The sequence below is a fragment of the Apostichopus japonicus genome, chromosome 8 (genome assembly GCF_037975245.1).
Source record: "Apostichopus japonicus isolate 1M-3 chromosome 8, ASM3797524v1, whole genome shotgun sequence".
NCBI classification, from domain to species: Eukaryota; Metazoa; Echinodermata; class Holothuroidea; order Aspidochirotida; family Stichopodidae; genus Apostichopus; species Apostichopus japonicus.
Genome location: NC_092568.1, coordinates 4,639,296 through 4,658,471, shown reverse-complemented (window position 1 = coordinate 4,658,471; position 19,176 = coordinate 4,639,296). Strand labels below are relative to the sequence as shown.

General features: G+C 37.3%; 1 protein-coding gene across 2 annotated transcripts; it reads left to right on the top strand.

Moving 5' to 3' along the window:
• Nucleotides 1–512: 512 nt before the first annotated feature.
• On the top strand, nucleotides 513–17,368 carry LOC139971195 (crossover junction endonuclease MUS81-like). Of its 2 annotated transcripts, XM_071977452.1 has the most exons (18): nucleotides 513–1,466; nucleotides 2,118–2,247; nucleotides 3,209–3,354; nucleotides 4,536–4,634; nucleotides 5,256–5,336; nucleotides 6,138–6,226; nucleotides 6,979–7,212; nucleotides 8,980–9,086; nucleotides 9,941–10,108; nucleotides 10,443–10,591; nucleotides 10,634–10,806; nucleotides 11,292–11,532; nucleotides 12,200–12,316; nucleotides 13,470–13,565; nucleotides 14,265–14,390; nucleotides 14,578–14,681; nucleotides 16,188–16,271; nucleotides 17,188–17,368. In XM_071977452.1, exons 1-18 carry the CDS (start codon nucleotides 1,335–1,337, stop codon nucleotides 17,252–17,254), a joined length of 2,343 nt encoding a protein of 780 aa, XP_071833553.1. In that variant the 5' UTR covers nucleotides 513–1,334; the 3' UTR covers nucleotides 17,255–17,368. The 2 variants fall into 2 exon arrangements, with proteins under 2 accessions (XP_071833553.1, XP_071833552.1); XM_071977451.1 differs by having other exon boundaries at nucleotides 514–1,466; nucleotides 10,443–10,806.
• Nucleotides 17,369–19,176: the final 1,808 nt, after the last annotated feature.

Here is a 19,176-nt window from a genome sequence, read left to right as displayed (position 1 = left end):
AAAATTTTCTTGTACGCTGCGCGCCAGCCGATGGTGGCGCTCCGCTTAGATAGTACTTACGGCCGGATTACTCGAATCGATCACGTCTACCCCCCCCCCCCGTTCAAATCGGATTGACGCCCCTGGGCCCGATTTATAACTTTTATATTCTTATTTACCTACACAGGTATTCTACAGTAGATAAGCAAATTGTTAACAAGTGTTCTCTCTCTTTGAAGATCATTTGTGTCCAAAGGTATTGAGGTTAGCCCCCTGATATCAAAGACGCATATGCCGATTCCATTGCACCTCGAAGTTTGAGCCCTCGATCCCTCTCCTCCTGGCATGTTTGAACCTCATTCCGCCGAACCTGACCTCCTATATTAGGCTTTTAACATGTTAATGGGAAAAAAATGTAATATGAAAGACAAGAGATGAACGGTGAAACGATTACAGCCATGGGCGCAGATCCTGGTGGGGACAGCGGGACGTACGCCTACGCGTCCCCACCAATTAACGATTTCAGTGGTGGGGAGATGATATACTGTATCGTGTCCCCACCAATTTGTCTTGACCAAACGCTGCATTTCAAATTTCCCTGTTTTGAACTTGGGCGCAGTTTGATCCAGTATTATGCAAATGACATGCAGCGGTTCTCATTTTGCTATATTTATCCACAGTACTGGACGGAAATCGCATTTGCGGCAGTCCATAATTGTTTTCTGGGAGAGGACCCTAGACGCATCGTATACAAAAGTCTACTCTGATTATTTGTCCCCTGATTTTCTTTCTGCAGACGCCCATGTATTTCCCTAAACTAAATTTCTAAGCCATGAGATGTAAAATTTCAGGAGGTTTGGGAGCATCATTGGGTCTGGGAAGTGTTATTCCCGGCGATCTGGGAGGTATATTTGCCACAAAAAAAGTCTTGTACGCTATAGCGTAAAAGATATACGCGCGAACCCATGGCAGACCCTGTCATTGACCCATCTCTTTATGGACTGGTCGCACCGCATATGCAAATGATAAAACAAATGATGAAATAATTACACACCCATAGCATGTTGTTCAATTCACCATTGAGGTTTACTTTCTCAGTATTTCAGACTATTTTGACTTTGACTGCCATAAATATTTTGATGAAGTCGATTGGCGGGTGATTTCAAACAGTAGGCCTATCTCATTACCACATACTGTACTGTATAATAACCTCCATATATACCGGTTTCGCGAAGGAAAAGTCATCCCTTGTAAGTTGTAACTTCAAGATAGTGTGTACCTGTTACCAGTGTACGCCGAACAACTCAAAACAATGTCTAGCAAATTTCTGTATTTTAAACGCGAAACTGGTGACCATGTCCAAACCTGTATTGAAGCGCAAAAAGAAAGTAAATCAAAATCCTAATCCACTTTTTACCCGGTGGCTTACAGAATGGCGAGACGAAGCAGCCGAAAAGGGAAGAAAGACCCAATATGCGTTTGGGAAGGTGAAAAGTTGGCTTAGGCTAGCTTCGTAGCCTCAACATCAAGTCAAGGCTAGGACAACTAGGCCTAAGCCTCTATTACTAGTTTATTTTCGTTAGCATAACATGTTGTAATGACTAACTCTTAGAAAAGTCATTCATAGCATAGGTCTCCTGATCCCTATTTCAATGCACCTAAAACATGTAGCAGCAGGGCAAGGAGAGGGGAGTTGTGCACCAGTTCCAAGTGTTTGTGTTAGCATTGCAGATAGCCTACAATATTTTACAGTCATACTCGTACTCGTACAATAGTTCTAGCCCTGTATAAAGGAAGGCCTAACGTAACATTACATGTCATACATGTGCATGATCAGTTTCTGTGAAACTTCAGTGAAATTTGTACAATTTGCTGGCCTATGTCACAAACGTTCAAGTTAGGTAGGCCTAATTGCCTTGCAATTTCAAAGGCAGATATGGTGAAAGCAGCTACTGTAACAACATATTCCAGGGAGAGGGTGGGATGGGTCAGAGAGGCAATTCTAAGGCTATTCACCTTCATAGTACAAATCACCTGATCAACTAGCTTTCCACTGGTATTAATCAATACTTAAAATGTTTCCTAGGAATCTTTGTAACCTAAAAGTGAATCTTGTGTTCAACTTATAAACATTTCAGGCACTGAGAGCTCTAAAGAAGTATCCAATGCCACTGTCCACAGGAAAGTCCTGCAGTATATTAGACAGTTTTGGAGATAAAATTTGCAAGATGTTGGACAAAAAGCTAGAGGATTACATCGCTGAGAATGGTAAGCTTGCTGTTCATGCAGCTCGTATTTTAACTAATTATGCAAAATCCCATTGCATAAATTTGCTGTTAGGCCTGCAGAACATTTTGTGGTACTAATGTAGCTCTAAGAAACACTTTCATCTCCAAATACATACTACTGTAACTGCAAGTGCCACTTGCTATGCTTCTCAAACATTCTCTGAACGGTAAGAAAAGACCTAATATTCATCAAAATAAATTTGACAGGTAAATTGTTTTACCCTATAAACTGCACCCCTAAAGGGTGTGAAGACTCGCACAAAAAGAAATTTCGTCTAATGCCAGTAATGTGACCTAGTTTCGAATGAGGTGTAACAGAAGTGTTAGACACCACCAACCATCCCAGAAAATACACACACAGCTTGCTACCGTCGGTAATTAGACACTAGTGCACAGTCAGTACATACAGCTGCGGTCAATATCCACAGCACTGTGTACAAACGATACAGAGATGGACATCTCAGGCCAGCTAAGTATAACAAGGTATCACGTTTCATTACTGTCTGTATATTGTAGCGACAAGAAGAAAACTTCACTTGCAAGCAATGGAAATTTAACTTTTTCAGAGCATGGCACGCAGTTTGGGGTGAGTCTTCAATGCCTTTAAAGGGAAATCGAAGGCAGGAATCAAGACAATATATATAATTCAGTAACCTCAAACTATCTTATATCCAATTTAAAGTAGTTCTGCTTTCTGTTGGACTGAATGTACACTCGCTTTGAAAATTGGCTCCTAAGGCCTCACCACAATCCTTTGAAGGAAAAACATTTAATACAACTCCAATTTTTTGCAAGGTGTTCATCACTTTGCCACAGTTCAAGTATGAAGTAGATCTGTGAAATGTATTTTTTCACCTGTTTTTATATTTGATATAGAACTAAATTCCAGAATATGAAAAGTAAATTGCACACTTTCTTAATAAAATGTTCATTGTTTGCAGGACCAATTATCAGAGATCCCATCACAGGTGTGCTAACAAAAGAAAATGTATCAGGATCTACCTCCATTGACATCTCAGATTCTGATTCTGAGTCTGTTCCAGGTCTTCCTATATCTCCAGGAGTACAGCATCGTTCTCCAGTTAGGGTAAGTCCCTCATCAAGTTTGACTGCTGAGAAGAAATAAGATTTCTGTAAATAAATTTACCCCACAAGTAATGAGTGCAATTCTGGTTTGGTGAAGGATGATGGACTGCGTGAATTAGGAGATGTGGGTGAAGGTAGACTTAACTGGCATCTGTTAAAGTAAGGTATTTCATGTCCCATTGTACTAGCTTACATATCATCACTCTATTGTTCCATTGTCCACTGACCATAGTTCTCTACTGTAGGTAAGTAAGTCATGCTCAAATTATTACAACTTTAGAAAATGTTTCAACAATTTAACTAAGTCACAAGGAAGTAAGCTGGTTTTGACAGATTCACAACAGACTGAAATATTATCAGTGTTGTCATCTGACAATCTAGGAAAAGCAGAGAAGGTTCAGACAATGATCGACTTCATTGACTTCTTTGGCTGCCGCTTATAGAGCAGTTTATTCACCCGGACAATTTTTTCTAATTGACCTTGGTTTATAAATTTTCATTGCAGTACAGAAATTTTCAGGCCTCAAAATTCATGCTACTTACTGGATTAATGATTTCACTATTTATCAACAGAGGAAAAAAGCACTGGTATTTTCCTGCCAGTGGAAACTAATGTTCCTTTTTTGTATTATTAATACAAGTAACTTGCAAGTGGTAATTCAATTTTAGCCAGTAGATTTTTATTCACTGGCATTTTTCTGCAAGTGTCTAAAATTGTGAAATTCTAGGCATGCTTACCTTTACGTATGGGCAATACTGATAACGTTTCAAGATGCTTGGGAGGCATTTCTGGGTGTAAATTAACAGAATGGTCAATGCAGCATTGTGTCTAGTGTTGTTTTGGTAAGTATCACCTCGGTGGTGTTAGAGTCTGTGAAGGAGTCGGTGACAACAGTGCTTATTGGATTAGTTACTTATTTCTTTGCGTTAGTTGTTACTGTTTGGTTTTGATTATGTTACTTGTACATTTAGTAAAACCCACAGATTATAAAGCCAAACAGGTTATTGCAAATGGAAAGAAATTTGTGTACATTGTGTATAATATTTAGAGATCTCTCAAAGTTATCTAACCCATGACGTTTGCCTGGAAAGGATAATCTTATGTTAGATCTGTGATCTCCCATTTCACCCAATGTAAATAGATAAAATGACAAAAGAAATTGCCTTGCTTTTTACTTGCAGAAAAAGAGGAAAACTCCAAAAAGGTCCCCTGGAGAGTATGTTCCAGTTTATCGATCTGGTCCTTATGCTCTCATCCTTACTCTGTATAGGAACCACATCGTAAGCATGCAATTCCAACCTATACAAATACCTGCTTTGTCATTAATTTTTAGGTGAAAGCCATGATATATCACAAGTGTGTGGGTATTATAGTAAGCCTTACTGCAGATGTTAGGCTAAACACTGTAGAGTCTGAAAAACTTATTTTAAGAGTGAAAGATTATCAGCTGAATGAACCACTAGCCAAATGATACAGTAACTTTTTGATGCTATGAGGTTTCTTTTACATTTGTAATTGGCACACAGATTGGTGTGGTGCTCAAGGTAGGTATTAATTACTTTAAATGAACACACAAACAGGGGGTCCACAGTAAATGGGGGGGGGGGGTGGGGGTGGGGAAATGACTTAACTGTTGATTGCCTAGAAGTAGGTGATTAAGAAATTTGAGTTATCAGAATGAATTTAACCAAATTTGTATCAAGGTATTAAATACTGATGATAATGTTTTAGCAATCATTAATGATAAGAATGAAGAGGAGCTTACATAGTTTGTTATTAAAGATGAGTCATAGCTGCACCTTGTTCCAAAAATATAATATGCTTCACTTCATGGTGGCTTTGATTCATATGTATAATAATCGTACTTTGCCAAAAATCATCCAACTTTTCTAATATTTCAGAAAGATAACAGCCGTGGATTTATGCACAAAGAAGAACTAACAGAAGCTGCACAACAGTTGGCTGACAAATCCTTCTCAAGGGTAAAATAATTAAAGCAACTTTTAAAGACATTAAAATTTACAACAGATGCGTTTTGGTCAAAGTTAGAGAAAAAATCTGATTTTTTTCTGGTATTCTGACTTTGTTTAGATGGTATTAAAGAAAGAATGATGCCTTTTTTATAGCAAACTTTACTTTCTTTTAAAATTGCAAAGAGCTGAGGAACAAAATGCTGAGAACCAAATGAAAAGTTGTTACATTGTCGTGTTACATTTATCATGGTTACTTAATATCCTTCCAAGTTCTAGTCTGAAAGTGAAAACTGAGGGTGAGACTAGGACATTCTTTGAGTACAGTTTGGACATTTTTCTTCAAGGACAGTAAGACTTGGACTATACAGTATATCTATGGCAGTAGTGTCTCCAGTCACAATAAAGTCAATTTTCAAATTATTTTGAGTCTTTCGCTTGGCTTGAGCAGAGTACAGACTTTGCTTAGGGGTTTGTTTGAGCAAAATTATTTTCAATTTCCTCGATTATGGTTGGTTACTTACCATTTGATATCAGGAAATATATAAACAGTTCAAATGTGCAAACTTGGTTAGCATTTCAATTAATCTTATGTGATTATGCAAAGTGGGAATATTCTACCTGAAGGCATGCTAGAACTGTATAAAGCAAAAATTTGTCAGTAAGGACAATGTTCACCTTCTGCACAGTGAATGCTCTCTAATGTCATAAAATGTATATTTTCTAGACTACTATTGTTTGATAAAAAGGATATTGCATCTGCTTCTTCTTCTGGATTAAACCTATTATTAATCTTCTATTTGATCTGAACAGCCTGACCCTGGTTCATACTACACTGCCTGGTCATCGATGAGTACTCTCATTAACAAAGGATTTGTCAGCAAAGAGAGGCAGCCAGCAAGGTCAGTAGAACCACAATGTATCTTTGATATCACATTGGTGTATTGGTATGGTATCTTTAGCTGCATTAATATAGTTATAGCAATTTTTCAATTTCAATTTGAAATTTATTTCTCATATGTTTGTACAAGATTGATACAAACTAACATTACAGTAGGAAGGTTAAACATATGAAGGACACTAGAAAAACAGCAAGGCTGTTATCTCAGCTAGTGACCAATCTTGCATTAAACCTAAACTCCAGTGCCAGGTTTTGCTCTCATTTGTATGGTCAAAGCTTTGATTAACTTCTGAGGGAAAATTGGCATGGCAATCTATGATGAGAATGTTGTGGACTACAGTACAGGGAAGAGAAATGCAAGGCAGGACAAGAAGTTAAAAACAGGAAAATACAAACATTGTAACAAACTGTAAAGTACAGTAAATATGTAGCTTGTTAGCACATTGCATGAACATCTCAAACCTCTCAAAAATAACTAATGAATAATGAATCGTCTTCCCTAAGGACTGGCGAGTAGCTTGAATTTTTGTCATGTAGAATTTCCTCAATTTATAAGTTTTAGTTATTTTAATCACACAAACTGAATTGTGATAGTAAGTTAGTAACATATGACCTGAATTTTGCTTACAGCCCTTCTTTCTGTTTCCTTATTACTTTCCCTTCTTCCATGTAAATTGGCATTTTACTAGCTTACTTGATTCATTCCTCTAGTGGAATTTCTAACAATATTATATATCTGTCTCATCGCTTCAGGTATACCATTACTGAGAAAGGGTGTGAGTTGGCACATAGACTGGAAACAGTAGACAAACATCAAGGAGTATCTTCACCGAAGACTCCACCATCAGGATCAGATACCGCAGGTTATCATTTTTGGACATCGACTGTCTCCTCTCCAGTCTCACCTTGTCTACCAAGGATGGAAGACAGTGATGTCACCAGCAATAAGACAGAGGTGTCTGCAGGGTCAAGGGTAGGCCAAGATAGGTAATAAAGAGGAGAGATTGTATCATAAAATGTTACCAAAATTACCCCAATATAATACCACTAATTCTCTGGGACCTCACCTGTCTGAGCTTAGAGGCTCAGAGCATAGCAGATAGCATCCAAAGTCAATGGATGTATGCGTAGGCCTACACTACAGTTAGCTTATTGATGAATGTGTCAATTTAGGGGTATTAAAGAACTTGACACGGCAGACATTTTGTGGTCAAATTCTGCTCAATTATACGTTTTGTAGGCACAGACCAATGCATATTTTGAAATCATTACATTCCTGACGAGCTACACCTATGAAAAACGAATACAGTAGAGTGATTTTTCCTTGATAGATATCGTTGATCAAATGCTTAAGTGTATCAATTATGAGCCCACCATGCTACTGTACTGTACTATACTATTATACTATAATATTATACTATACTGTAGTATACTGTATTATACTATACTACACTATGCTATACTGCACTTCACTACACTATACTATACTATCCAATACTTGCAGTATGTATCTACATAGGGCAAGTTTATTTATTATTTCTCCAGACAAAATATTTCCAATAATCTTTCATATCAATGCTTGACTTTCTGTGAGTATCTGAACTTTACTTTGTGTAATGCTTTACAGAATCACTTGCAGATATGCACTAAGCAGAATCTCTTAACATTAGCCTAGTTGTAGTGTATATTGGAATTTTGAAATTTTGAATTTCCATAAGCCTGTAAATAACACTGCCACTTTCAAGTGTTGAAGTCAAGTCCATCAAATCCAAGTCTTATACCTCAGTATCCAAGTGGGAGTCAAGGTCCTCATCTCTCAGGTCCCAAGCTACTAGTTATCATGTATTGTTAAGTTTAAACAAACTAACACATAACCAGGAGTTCAAAGTCTGGCTGGATCATGTGAACACACTAACACTAAGTAAGTAATGTATGAAATTGCAGAATCTCATCCCAAAAGTTGAGTATCGGATCACTATGGTTAGCTTGAAGAATGGCCTAGACTACCTTGTCTGGACTCAAGTCCTATAGCAATACAATACACAGACACAAATGTTTAATAAATATCATCTAAACTTTCTCTTTTGAGCCAGTAGAATCTCCCCATGAACCCTTCACAGCACACCCCTTTTTCCATGCATGCGAATTCTAATTTAAATATAAACTTCTGGGCATAAATTATTATCATCAACTGAATTAGCTCGTTACCAGCTGACGTAATGATTATAAACAAGGAGAAATAAGGTGAATCATCTCTACTACACTGGCACTAGCAACTAGAATGAGAAGCATGTTGTCATAAATATATCTAACGAGTCACGGGGGATAATACCTGTCACTACATCAGAGTTTATTATAACCAGAATAATTAGACAAACAAGCGAGATTGAAAAGTCTACGTCTTTATTGAAAACTCCAACTCAAAGATGAAAAACGTGTGTCTTTGCGAACTCTAAATTAATCACTCCAGTCCTAGTCAGTTCCATATCCCATTTGAACTAACATACATGCACCATTTACACTTTCCAAGCAGCACGCACCACAGACAAGTGCATAAATTATCACAACGTCTTTACACTGGCACCTCCAATGCATGCATAATTCATCAAAACAACGTTACACATGTGAAACAGTTTGTTATGGTTGAATGATACTTTTAATGAACCTGATGGTAATGACCTATGTAAGTATTCTTTACCATTATATCATTTCTGTATGTTTATGTACTTACTATTAACTCTTTTTCTTCCAAAGGCCTCCTAAATGCACACCAGCCAGTTGTCAGGAGTTTCTGTTTTGGTACATTGACGACAGGGGAAGGAAAGTCAGCATGAAGGACTCAGCAGCAGTATTGATAGATGGTGAGTAAATCATGCAGTAAATGGCTGCTAGCTTAAACATGGTCATTGCTGATGGCAGTAAATGACCGCTAGCTTGAAACATGGTCATTGCTGATGGCATGAAATTGGCTGCTATCTTGAAACATGGTCATTGCTGATGGCAGTTAATGGCTGCTAGCTTCAATCATGGTCATTGCTGAAACATGGTCATTGCTGATGGCCAGAGTTTAATTTCTAGAAGTTCCATTGGTGATAGATTGAGTAAAGGAAAACATGAGTAACTTGTGTGCTTGTATCTCACATATTCATCACTGGTAGAGATAGTGATAGATAGTGACCAGACTAACTCACAAATAATTTCAATTGGTCATCGTTAGGGGAGGTAAACAAGAGGGTCAATAATGAGAAGGCAATGAAAATCAATTTAATTGAGATATTTGTTTCCATTGAAAATATATACAAATGCATTATTTATAGAGTAGGTAAATGTTGCGACCAACCATTCACTTGCGGTACGTAACAAAAGTAGTTTCATATTCAATGATTTCATTATCATGTCTAATAAAATTATTGAATTCAATGGGGGAGGGTGGTAGGAATGTTTGGCATTATTTACTTAATGTAGTCAAGGTGTGTTTTGCTAATGTTTACATGACTAGCTTATTCAACAACATTGCTGTAAGCTGACTGTCCTGTAGGCTGTGAGCAAACACAGTCAGTAACTGTTCATATTGCACTTTCTTATACAACACCAGCAGCATGTGTCTTGGTTGAAATCATTTCTCTGCTTTGAAACATCAAAATTATCTACTTTTAGGTGACTGTTTTCAAGAGATGTCAGATTTTGTGTGATTTAAATTTCATTTATTGTTTAGATGATATTGGAGTTGGTTTCCTGGTTAAATGTAACAGAGCTGCATTGGAGGAATCAGGTCGCAGATACAGAGAGGAGCGATCTAAGCTTTGTTCGGATGGAGATGTCTACGTATACCTAGCCAATGAGAATGCAGAAGACACTTGCACCATGATGTCACCCAATACAGGTGAGGGTTCTCGCAATTATAATGTAGGTTTTAATGAGGACCAAAACCTCCCAAGCAAACCCATTTCATAATAATGAAAGTAAGACAAAAAAAAAACTCATTAGTCAAACTCTCATCTTTATAGCTTGTTCCACTCCTAAGAAGTTTCATTTGATGTGAAAATGAAGCTCAATGAAAAAATTACTCAATTAGTAAATGAATCATACTGAATGCTATACACACTTACTATTCGGTAGTTGCGAAAAGGGAAAAATTGTGGAAGCTGTTTGTACCGAAGGTGTAGTAGATTATTTTGCACTCTTGTACTCAGCCTGAGGTTTTATTTCTTTCTCAGAGCAGCTGTCATCCTCCATCGGCAAAGGACCAATGCCAATCTCAAGAACAACTGTCCCGTCCCATCCATCCTCCAGCAATGCAACCTCTCAGTCCGCTTCTTCATCAGGAGTCGCTTCTCGTGAGAGTTCGGTCCCTTCTTCATCCCAGGTATCATCCTCTCAGCAGAGTTCAGTCCCTTCTTCATCTCAGTTATCATCGTCTCAGCAGAGTTCTGTCGTCTCTTGCTCCCAGTCATCGTCCCCAGTCAGGGAGGATTCTTCACAGCGGTCAGAGGTCACGGACCCACCAGACCCTCTCTTTATCTTTCAACCGGGAGAATTTGAGGTGGTTCTCTGTGTGGACAATTGTGAAACTGCTGGAGGGTGAGTCTCCTTCTCTGGCTATAATTTTTCTTGACAGTGATGATAATCTTCTTACGAATATGCCAGGAGACCTTCAAATGATCTCTTGGTGATCAAACATTTTAACACTTCACAGGCTATGAATTTTATATCTTATAAAATACTACTGTTTGCATGACAAAATCTACTATGCATCTTTGCACTTTTATAACAATTTGACCATTTTGCAATGCATTTGTGATGCGATACTAGATAAATTATTGCCTGGTCCATGCAGTCAAAGTCATTGCAGACTGAGAGTGTTAAACTTTAAAGCACTCTGGTTGTAGACAATGTGATGCCCTCACCAGGGATATTATTATTATTTCAAAGTCATGGAAACTTCTAGCAAGTTCTAGCAAGCTGTAGTATGGATCACCAATAGGAAAGACTTATGAATGTTGTATATGATGTAGAGTATTGATGAATATTTTGTGAAGTATCTTTGATTTTTTTATTCTGCAAAGTGGTGCCAGGAGTCAAAAACAACTTCTTCTCCCAGAGCTGATGAGGAATGGAGTAAACATGGATGTGAGGAAACTACAGGTTGGAGACTTCCTCTGGGTTGCTAGGGAGAAACTAGCCCCTAGGGTGGGGCAGTTAAAAATGCCAGAGCGGAGAGAGGTGGTCTTGGATTTTGTCGTCGAAAGGAAACGAATGGATGACTTGTGCAGTAGCATGCAAGATGGAAGATTCAGAGAACAAAAGGTATTGTTTCAATATGTTTTTTATTCAAGAAAACATAATCATATTTTGTTTTGTTGTCTTGTAAGTTGAGAGTTAATATTCTCAGGCATATTATAGGATTGTCTAATTTGGATGGGTAGCAAAATCCACACTGTTCTTGGAAAAAACATCTGAAGATGTTAGTTGTCCTTAACTTGAGGTATGATGGATAGAATGTAACCTATTTTGACCAGCTCAGCCTTTCCTTACTCCTGGATGTGCATTACAGTAAGTGGGTCTGCGATGTTATCCACTAATTAGATGCTCTTCAATAACAGCTTATGTAGGCAATTGTTATAATTGAAATATTATATAGAAAACAAAGACATTTTCATCTCAATTGTTCTGATGACATCATTCAGACTGCTGTTGCCAGATGAATTCTTAAAATATTTTCAAATTTGTAACATTCACATCTTGGCCATTTTAATTGCTTCAGCAGCCCTCACCAGGCTAATCCAACCAATGCAAACCCCACCTTATTACAGGGCTGTGGTGAAATATGTCCCTTGAAAGGTCATGCCCTTCATAAAGCTTAAAATAATATTCATCCTTTTATTACTACTAGTTCTGATTTTGAGTAAATATAGTATACCTTCCTGACATCAGCTTGTAATGACAAACCATTCTCCTTATCTCGGAATTAAAGTTCAGATTGAAGAACTGTGGACTCAGGAAACCGATATACCTTGTGGAGGAACATGGATCATCAGATCATCTTAGCATCCCTCAGTCAACGCTTTTCCAAGCTACTGTCAACACGCAGGTAAGTATGAATATTCAATAGTTACAATCAGATTATCCATTAAAATATTCCCAATTTAAGTTCTTATCAGCAAAAGGATTTCCACCATTTTAACATCGTTTTACCCACACGGTCTTCATTTTGCGATGCTAGAAACCTCTAGTTATTGTTTTGCCAGATTTCTTGCCCTCTGGACACCCCCATTTTTGACAACTTCTGAATTAATGCTTAGCAAATATGAAGCATGTAATTAACAACCCTACGAGGTAGCATCCTAACAGACCATATAAAGCACATATTAAAGGGTGTGAAGACTCGCGCAAAAAGAAACGTCTAATGCTGGTAATCAGACCTAGTTTCAAATGAGGTGTAACAGAAGTGTTAGACACCACCATCGATCCCAGAAAATACACACACAGCTTGCTACCGTCGGTAATTAGACACTAGTGTACAGTCAGTACATACAGCTGCGGTCAATACCCACAGCACAGTGTACAAACGATACAGTGATGGACATCTCAAGTCCAGCTTAAGATAACAAGGTATCACGTTTCATTACTGTCTGCATTTTTTAGCGACAAGCAGAAAACTTCACTTGCAAGCAACGGAAAGTTACCTATTTAGAGTGCGGAAGGCGGTTTGGGGCAAGTCTTCAATGCCTTAAATGCAACTGTATAATACATATCTGTAATTACATATCCTCTCAGATTCACTCAGGTGACTAGTTCAATGCTATTCAAAAGTATTCTTATCTTGCACAAAAGAGGTAAAATTAGATGATATATAACAAAAACTGCCCTATTTCTTATATTTGCAAAGCAGGCTGGGAGGCAATTTTGGAAGTAATGGAGGTCTACTTTAAATACGGATGTTTATTTTGAAGAGCAAACCGAATTTCTCAAAATTTTGAAAGATCCGACTTATTGTGCTCACATTTTGAGAGTGGAGGCACGTTGCGAACACGACCAGCTGCTTAAACATATTGTGTTCATATGTTTTGCGCAAACTGCTAAATGCCTGCGTTCTCTATGTATTGAGCGTGAAATACTGTTTTTGTCCATGCAACAAGGTGACAACGTTTAGTCTGTTTTATTGTATTTTTAGTTTCACTTAAAGATTTGCCCTTTTTTCTACATATTGTTTTGGAATAAATACTTTCTCTTGTTGTTCACAGATTTCTGATGGATTTTTTGTGAAACACACTAAAGACATAAAAGAATCTGTAGCATACCTGACCATCATGACCAGATACCTGCAAAGTATTTACTCTGTAAGTATGACGTTCAAGAGTTTGGCAAATAAATCAAACTTATATGGGACACTAAAGATTCTAGCTTAGATGGAATTGCGAGCTGAAGCAATCAAACTATAAAGTAAAAACAAACTGTAGACTAATGTAAAGAAGGTAAACTTTTTCGATGGGAAACTGAGTAGAGGGTTGTGAAGGGAAAGGAAGGGTTATCTTGTGTTTACTGGACAAATCTTGATAATATGTTCACACTCTATCTATGTGTTGAGTTGAGTAGAATTTGGAATGTTCGCTTGCTATCAACAAGATGGCAAGTTACTTTTTTCTCTTATGTTTTTAATGACAAGACACTTCTTCAACCAAAGCTCACTATTTGAATAACAAAGGGGCAAATTTACTGACCAAATATGGCCACTTGTAATTCATGAAAGAGGGGCACTTTTAGGTTTTTCACAAACCTGGGAGGGCACCTGCAATTATTGACTAATTTACAACTGTAGCACATTTGGTACAATGTTAACAGCATTTAAATGGAAGGTATGTGGTGTTATGGACTTGGGGTGTACACATTACAGTGTGTGGTGTTATAAAGTTGCCGTGTACACATGTTTGGTGTTATGGCATTGCCGTTTACGCATTACAGTGTGTGCTGTTATGGAGTGTCTTCAAAATCTACAACTTAGTCCAAAATTATAAAACAGGATAATATTCCTCCTACAGCCCAAGACTCTGATTGCCTACGAAAAGGACGGTCTCGACAGGATTCGTCAGCCATTCTGTCTGGCTGAGGCAACTCACCAGTTAATGACTTTTAAAGAATTTAATGAAAAATCTGTGAAAAATAAGGTACGTAAAGTTTACTAGTATTTCTCTATATCGTGCAATTTTTAGGCCAAGGCCATGTATCCAAGTGAACCTATTTTCTTCAGAACTACAATGTAGGTTGATTTGGCAAAAAACAAACAAAGGGGATGAAACTCATTTTGCATATAGTTAAACTAATAATTGAAATTATCTTGACTTGTTTATACAGGAAAGCAGCATAAACGAGACATTTGCCAAGCAGTTACTACAGATCAGTGGCATGAGTGCTGAGAAAGCGTTGGCAATCACAACCATCTACAAAACTCCAGCGTGGTGAGAATGTTAACAATTCGTATTAAAAACAAGAAGCGATGAGTGACAGTCTAAGCTCAAGGATGATTAGATATTAGCTGATTAGGTCCTTGATGAATGTTTCGTACAATGAGAGGCTTAACTTTTGTATTCTTCAAACAAAGGAAATAAAGAATCATGCATAGGAATCCAAGTCAGGTGTTTATCAATGTTGTAACTTTGTGTTGCTCTGTGAACGTTAGAGAGTCCATCATAAAATAAATGTACCTGAAAATTTCAATTCAACTTTATTTCAACCTACAAATATTCAAACAATTTACAGTGATGTGTTCAGACAAGAGAGTTAAAACATGATAAATGGTTGAGGGGATTACCAGGCATGAGACTCTTCCGCGGAAACGCGGATTTCCGATTTTTTTTCTTCTCATTTTCACGTTTTTTCTCGTAATTCGCGTTTTTTATTATTTTTTGATTTAATTTTTTTTTTTTTTTTTTTTTGCCGAATATGCTGGACTGTGAAGGGAAGGAACACCGAATTTGACCAGTGGTGGAATCAAGTAGCACAAAGCAAGCAAAAAAAGCCTTTTTTTGGTTCAAAAAAGCTAATGGATAAATTATACAAGCAGAAATTCCACACTTTTTTGGCAAATTACGTGATGTGATAGATTCCATCTAGAGTCCACCATTTTGCATCTAAGCCCTCCTTACCTGACAAAAAATTTCTAAAGGGGAGGGGGACACCCCCTCCCCTTAAACCCCTCCCCAGGACGGCTATCGATAAATTTCAGATTTTTTTCCCCGGCTCAGTCTCATCCCTGGATTACACAAGGAAGCTACTAAAAGCTTGTGGGATGTGAATCCCATTTATAGAGAAAATGAAAACATGCTCAAGACTGGAAAGGAACAATACGATTAAACAGAATAAAGGACAAAACAATAAACAGGAAGAAAGGTGGAAACGTATGGCTGGATAACAATATCAAAATGTAAATTAAATATAATCAGATAGCAAGTAGGATTTGTAGTTTCTATTAAAGCTTAGTAGGGAAGAAGAATTTTTGATCGAGTCTGGGAGAACATTCCAGGTGAACGGTCCTAAATAACATTTTTTTTGTTTCAATATGTTTCTTACAATGAGAGGATTAGTTTCCTTATTCTTAAAACATTAGAAGTTGAGAACAACTCCATAGGACTCTGAGACCGTTTTTTTTTTTATCATCGTTGTAAGATTTTGTGTCTCTGTGAGTATGAGAGGATATATAGTAAAATTAATTTCTGTGAAAATGATGTTTTGTTTCGAAAATGTTTCCTACAACTAGAAGCTACATTTCCTTATTCTTAAAAGAGTAGAAATATAAAAGAAAGATGCATTGGAAGTCTGCATCAGGTTTGTGGAAGTGTAAATTGTTCTGATAAATGTTCAGTTTGGGCATTTTCGTACCACAAAGACTTAATTACGTATCCTACTGACAACTAGATATACAACATTTACTTATTTTGTTTATTCCTCTCCATTTTTCTCTGGAGCTTGTTTGATGCCTACAACGTTTGTGCATTACCAGCTGACAAAGAGAAACTCCTGGCTAAAGTGAAATATGGTAAATTAGAGAGGTAAAGAATTCCATACTTCCTATATTCATGATCATATATGCAGACCAAAGATTTGCGCTATGTTAAGTCAGCAGCACACTGTACGGTTAGGTTATTCTTACCGTTTAAATGTCTTTATTAACTTGTTATATGATTCGAAAACTATGAGAATATTACTTCCAAGAAGCAGCATACACCAAACCAGCTGCTTGTAGATTGTACCAGGACAACAGGTGCCTGGGCTTAATCAATGATTTATCTGCTATAGAAATAGCAGAGCAAAATTCTATACAAAAGTCACTTAAATTGCTACAAAGATGTAAATATGTATGTCAGTATTTGTGTTCATAACTATGGCTGTTCCAGTATTTGATGGGAAACATCAAAACTGGTACACAAAAAGTTAACTGTAAATTATCCCCTGCAGAGAAGGGGTGGGGGGGAGGGGAATGACTAAATAATAAGCTCTTATGAGGTCTATGGTTTCAACTTCTTGTATTATGACAAATTTGGTAAGTAAGAATACCTTTTCGCATTTTACCATTTTCCTGTTCAAAAAAGTTTTGCAAAACTTTCTTTATTGCTATTTCCAAAATCTTCTTCCAACCCCATCCCCACTATGCATACTCTTCCCACGGTGCTCTTTTGAAGATGACACCATAGCATCATCCTGTTGGGTGTATAAGAAGTAAGAAAAATATGGCTATAAACGACTATATCACTTTTACTATGTTACATTATTAGAAAAAAATCCTAAATGGCAACTCAAAAAGCCTGGATATTTGGAAGATATACTGTACATCTCATTTGGTGTCTTTAGGTTCGATATAAATGGTCCTCCTTCTTGGAAGGGGGAGGACATGTCTTGAAATATCCCCTACTTCTTGGAGTGAGATATTACTACAACCACAAACAAGTCTCCATCTTTCCTTTGCAGAAACATTGGTCCAGTCCTCAGCAAACAAGTCCATCAGCTCTACTGTAGTCCTGGACCATTGATGTAAAACTTGAACAGATTTGAGAGTTCTTTGAGAGAAACCTCAGCAGATTTGAGAGTTGTGTGATCTCTGGATTATTATTACATTATGTACTCTGATCCAGAGCAGACTGTTCCATCTGCCTACTGTAGTCCAGGTCCAACATGAAATAAAAACATCCAATCTCTTTTTACCTGACATTCAGTGGATTGATCTGTATCCTCTACTACTCATTTATGTGACTTACTAGCAGATTCGAATGTCAGGTGATTCCTGGACATTCTTGTGTGTCTGATGCAAAGCAGACTTCTATCAGTGTACTGCGGTCCAGGTCCAAAAACGGTGTGATGGAAATGCAAATCGCTTTGTACGGTCATTGATTGGTCGATCTGGTAACCTCTGCTGCAGTCCAGGTCCATTAATGCGAACCTCAACAGATTTGATAAAGTAGATGCAATCAGTTCTTCTCTAGTCCAGTTCCTTTATTTTAAATCACAGCAGATTGCTGTCATCTCTTGAAATATCTGTTTGTCTGATACCAAACAACCAAGATTCTTCATTTCTGCTCTAGTCCAAATCCTGTAAATCAGAAAGATTCTTAAACCTGATCTCCAGGTTCCAACAAATAATTTTGTAGAAGACCTATAGGTAATGTTTGGTTAATCGGAACCAGAGAACTCCATCAATTCTGACATAACAGAGCTGTGCGGTAACTAATTATCATGAAAGTTGTGTATAGTTTATTATTCTTCATTTCCGTCCACATTATGTAACAAACTGGATATCAATGACACCTCAATGCTATATATCATCATTTTTATACCTCAAAAAGTTTGTAAATAAAAACCCAACAAATGAGAAAACGTTATTCTGACAATATTCTTTGGGAGCCAGACAAATATTGAGGTAACCTAGGAACCTCAGGGCTCCCATCATCCTTCATTCAACCCCCTGTTTTCCCCATCCACCCCTTTTTTCCCCATCCACCCCCTGTAGCTAGGGTATACTGCTTTGAAAAGCTTTCATAAGTATACTGTGTGTGATGAAAACAGGTATGAATAAGTGTCCAGAACACGCTTTTTGAAAGAAGGCAATTATGGAATAATGAATTAGGTCAACTTTTCATAGTGAAAATGTTAGTTTGCTTGATAACCATCCTGCCAATCTGAAATGGTAAGAGTGATGGGAAGGGGGTTTTGGAGGGGTAATGTTGGATGGAGGGTGTCGGTTGGCAGGAGGGAAGTGGTTTGGAGGGAAGGGAAAGCAGAAGAATTGGGGGCATGGGAGTCAATCTTGGGAGACTTGTTTCTTCCCCCCACACTTTTTCAGAAGGGGGACACCATGTCAAATGTTATATTAAATGTCATATCAAATGGGTCATAATTTGTTACAACTCTTATATTCCTCCCTATTTTAAATTATTATAGATCGTGAGTTAAGTCAGTCGACAGGAATTTTGTGGTTTCTGTACATGAATGATGGATTTGTACCACACATGAGCTGTCCAAAATGGCTCATTTGTCTATGCAACAAGCACAGATACATGTTCCATCTAACACACACAATATGCATACACAGTGTCTGACTGATAGGCCTACAACAAGTTTGAAACTTATATAAAAATAATGTATGTATATATAAAGCTATATATATGTATATATCTATATATATATATACACATATATATATAGCTATATATATATACATATATAATGCTGCATATATATATATACATATATATAGCTATATATATATAGGCCTACATACATTATTTTTCATGGCAGCTTATAAAAACTGTTCGCATTCATACCCGGTAACCCGGGTATGATTCTGTAAACACTACAAAGGGGACAAACTAAAACGAATGACAGCGAATGACAATTGACTTTGTACAGGGTTAATTATCATTTGCGAATGACAGCGAATGACAACGAAGGACAGTGTTGAGT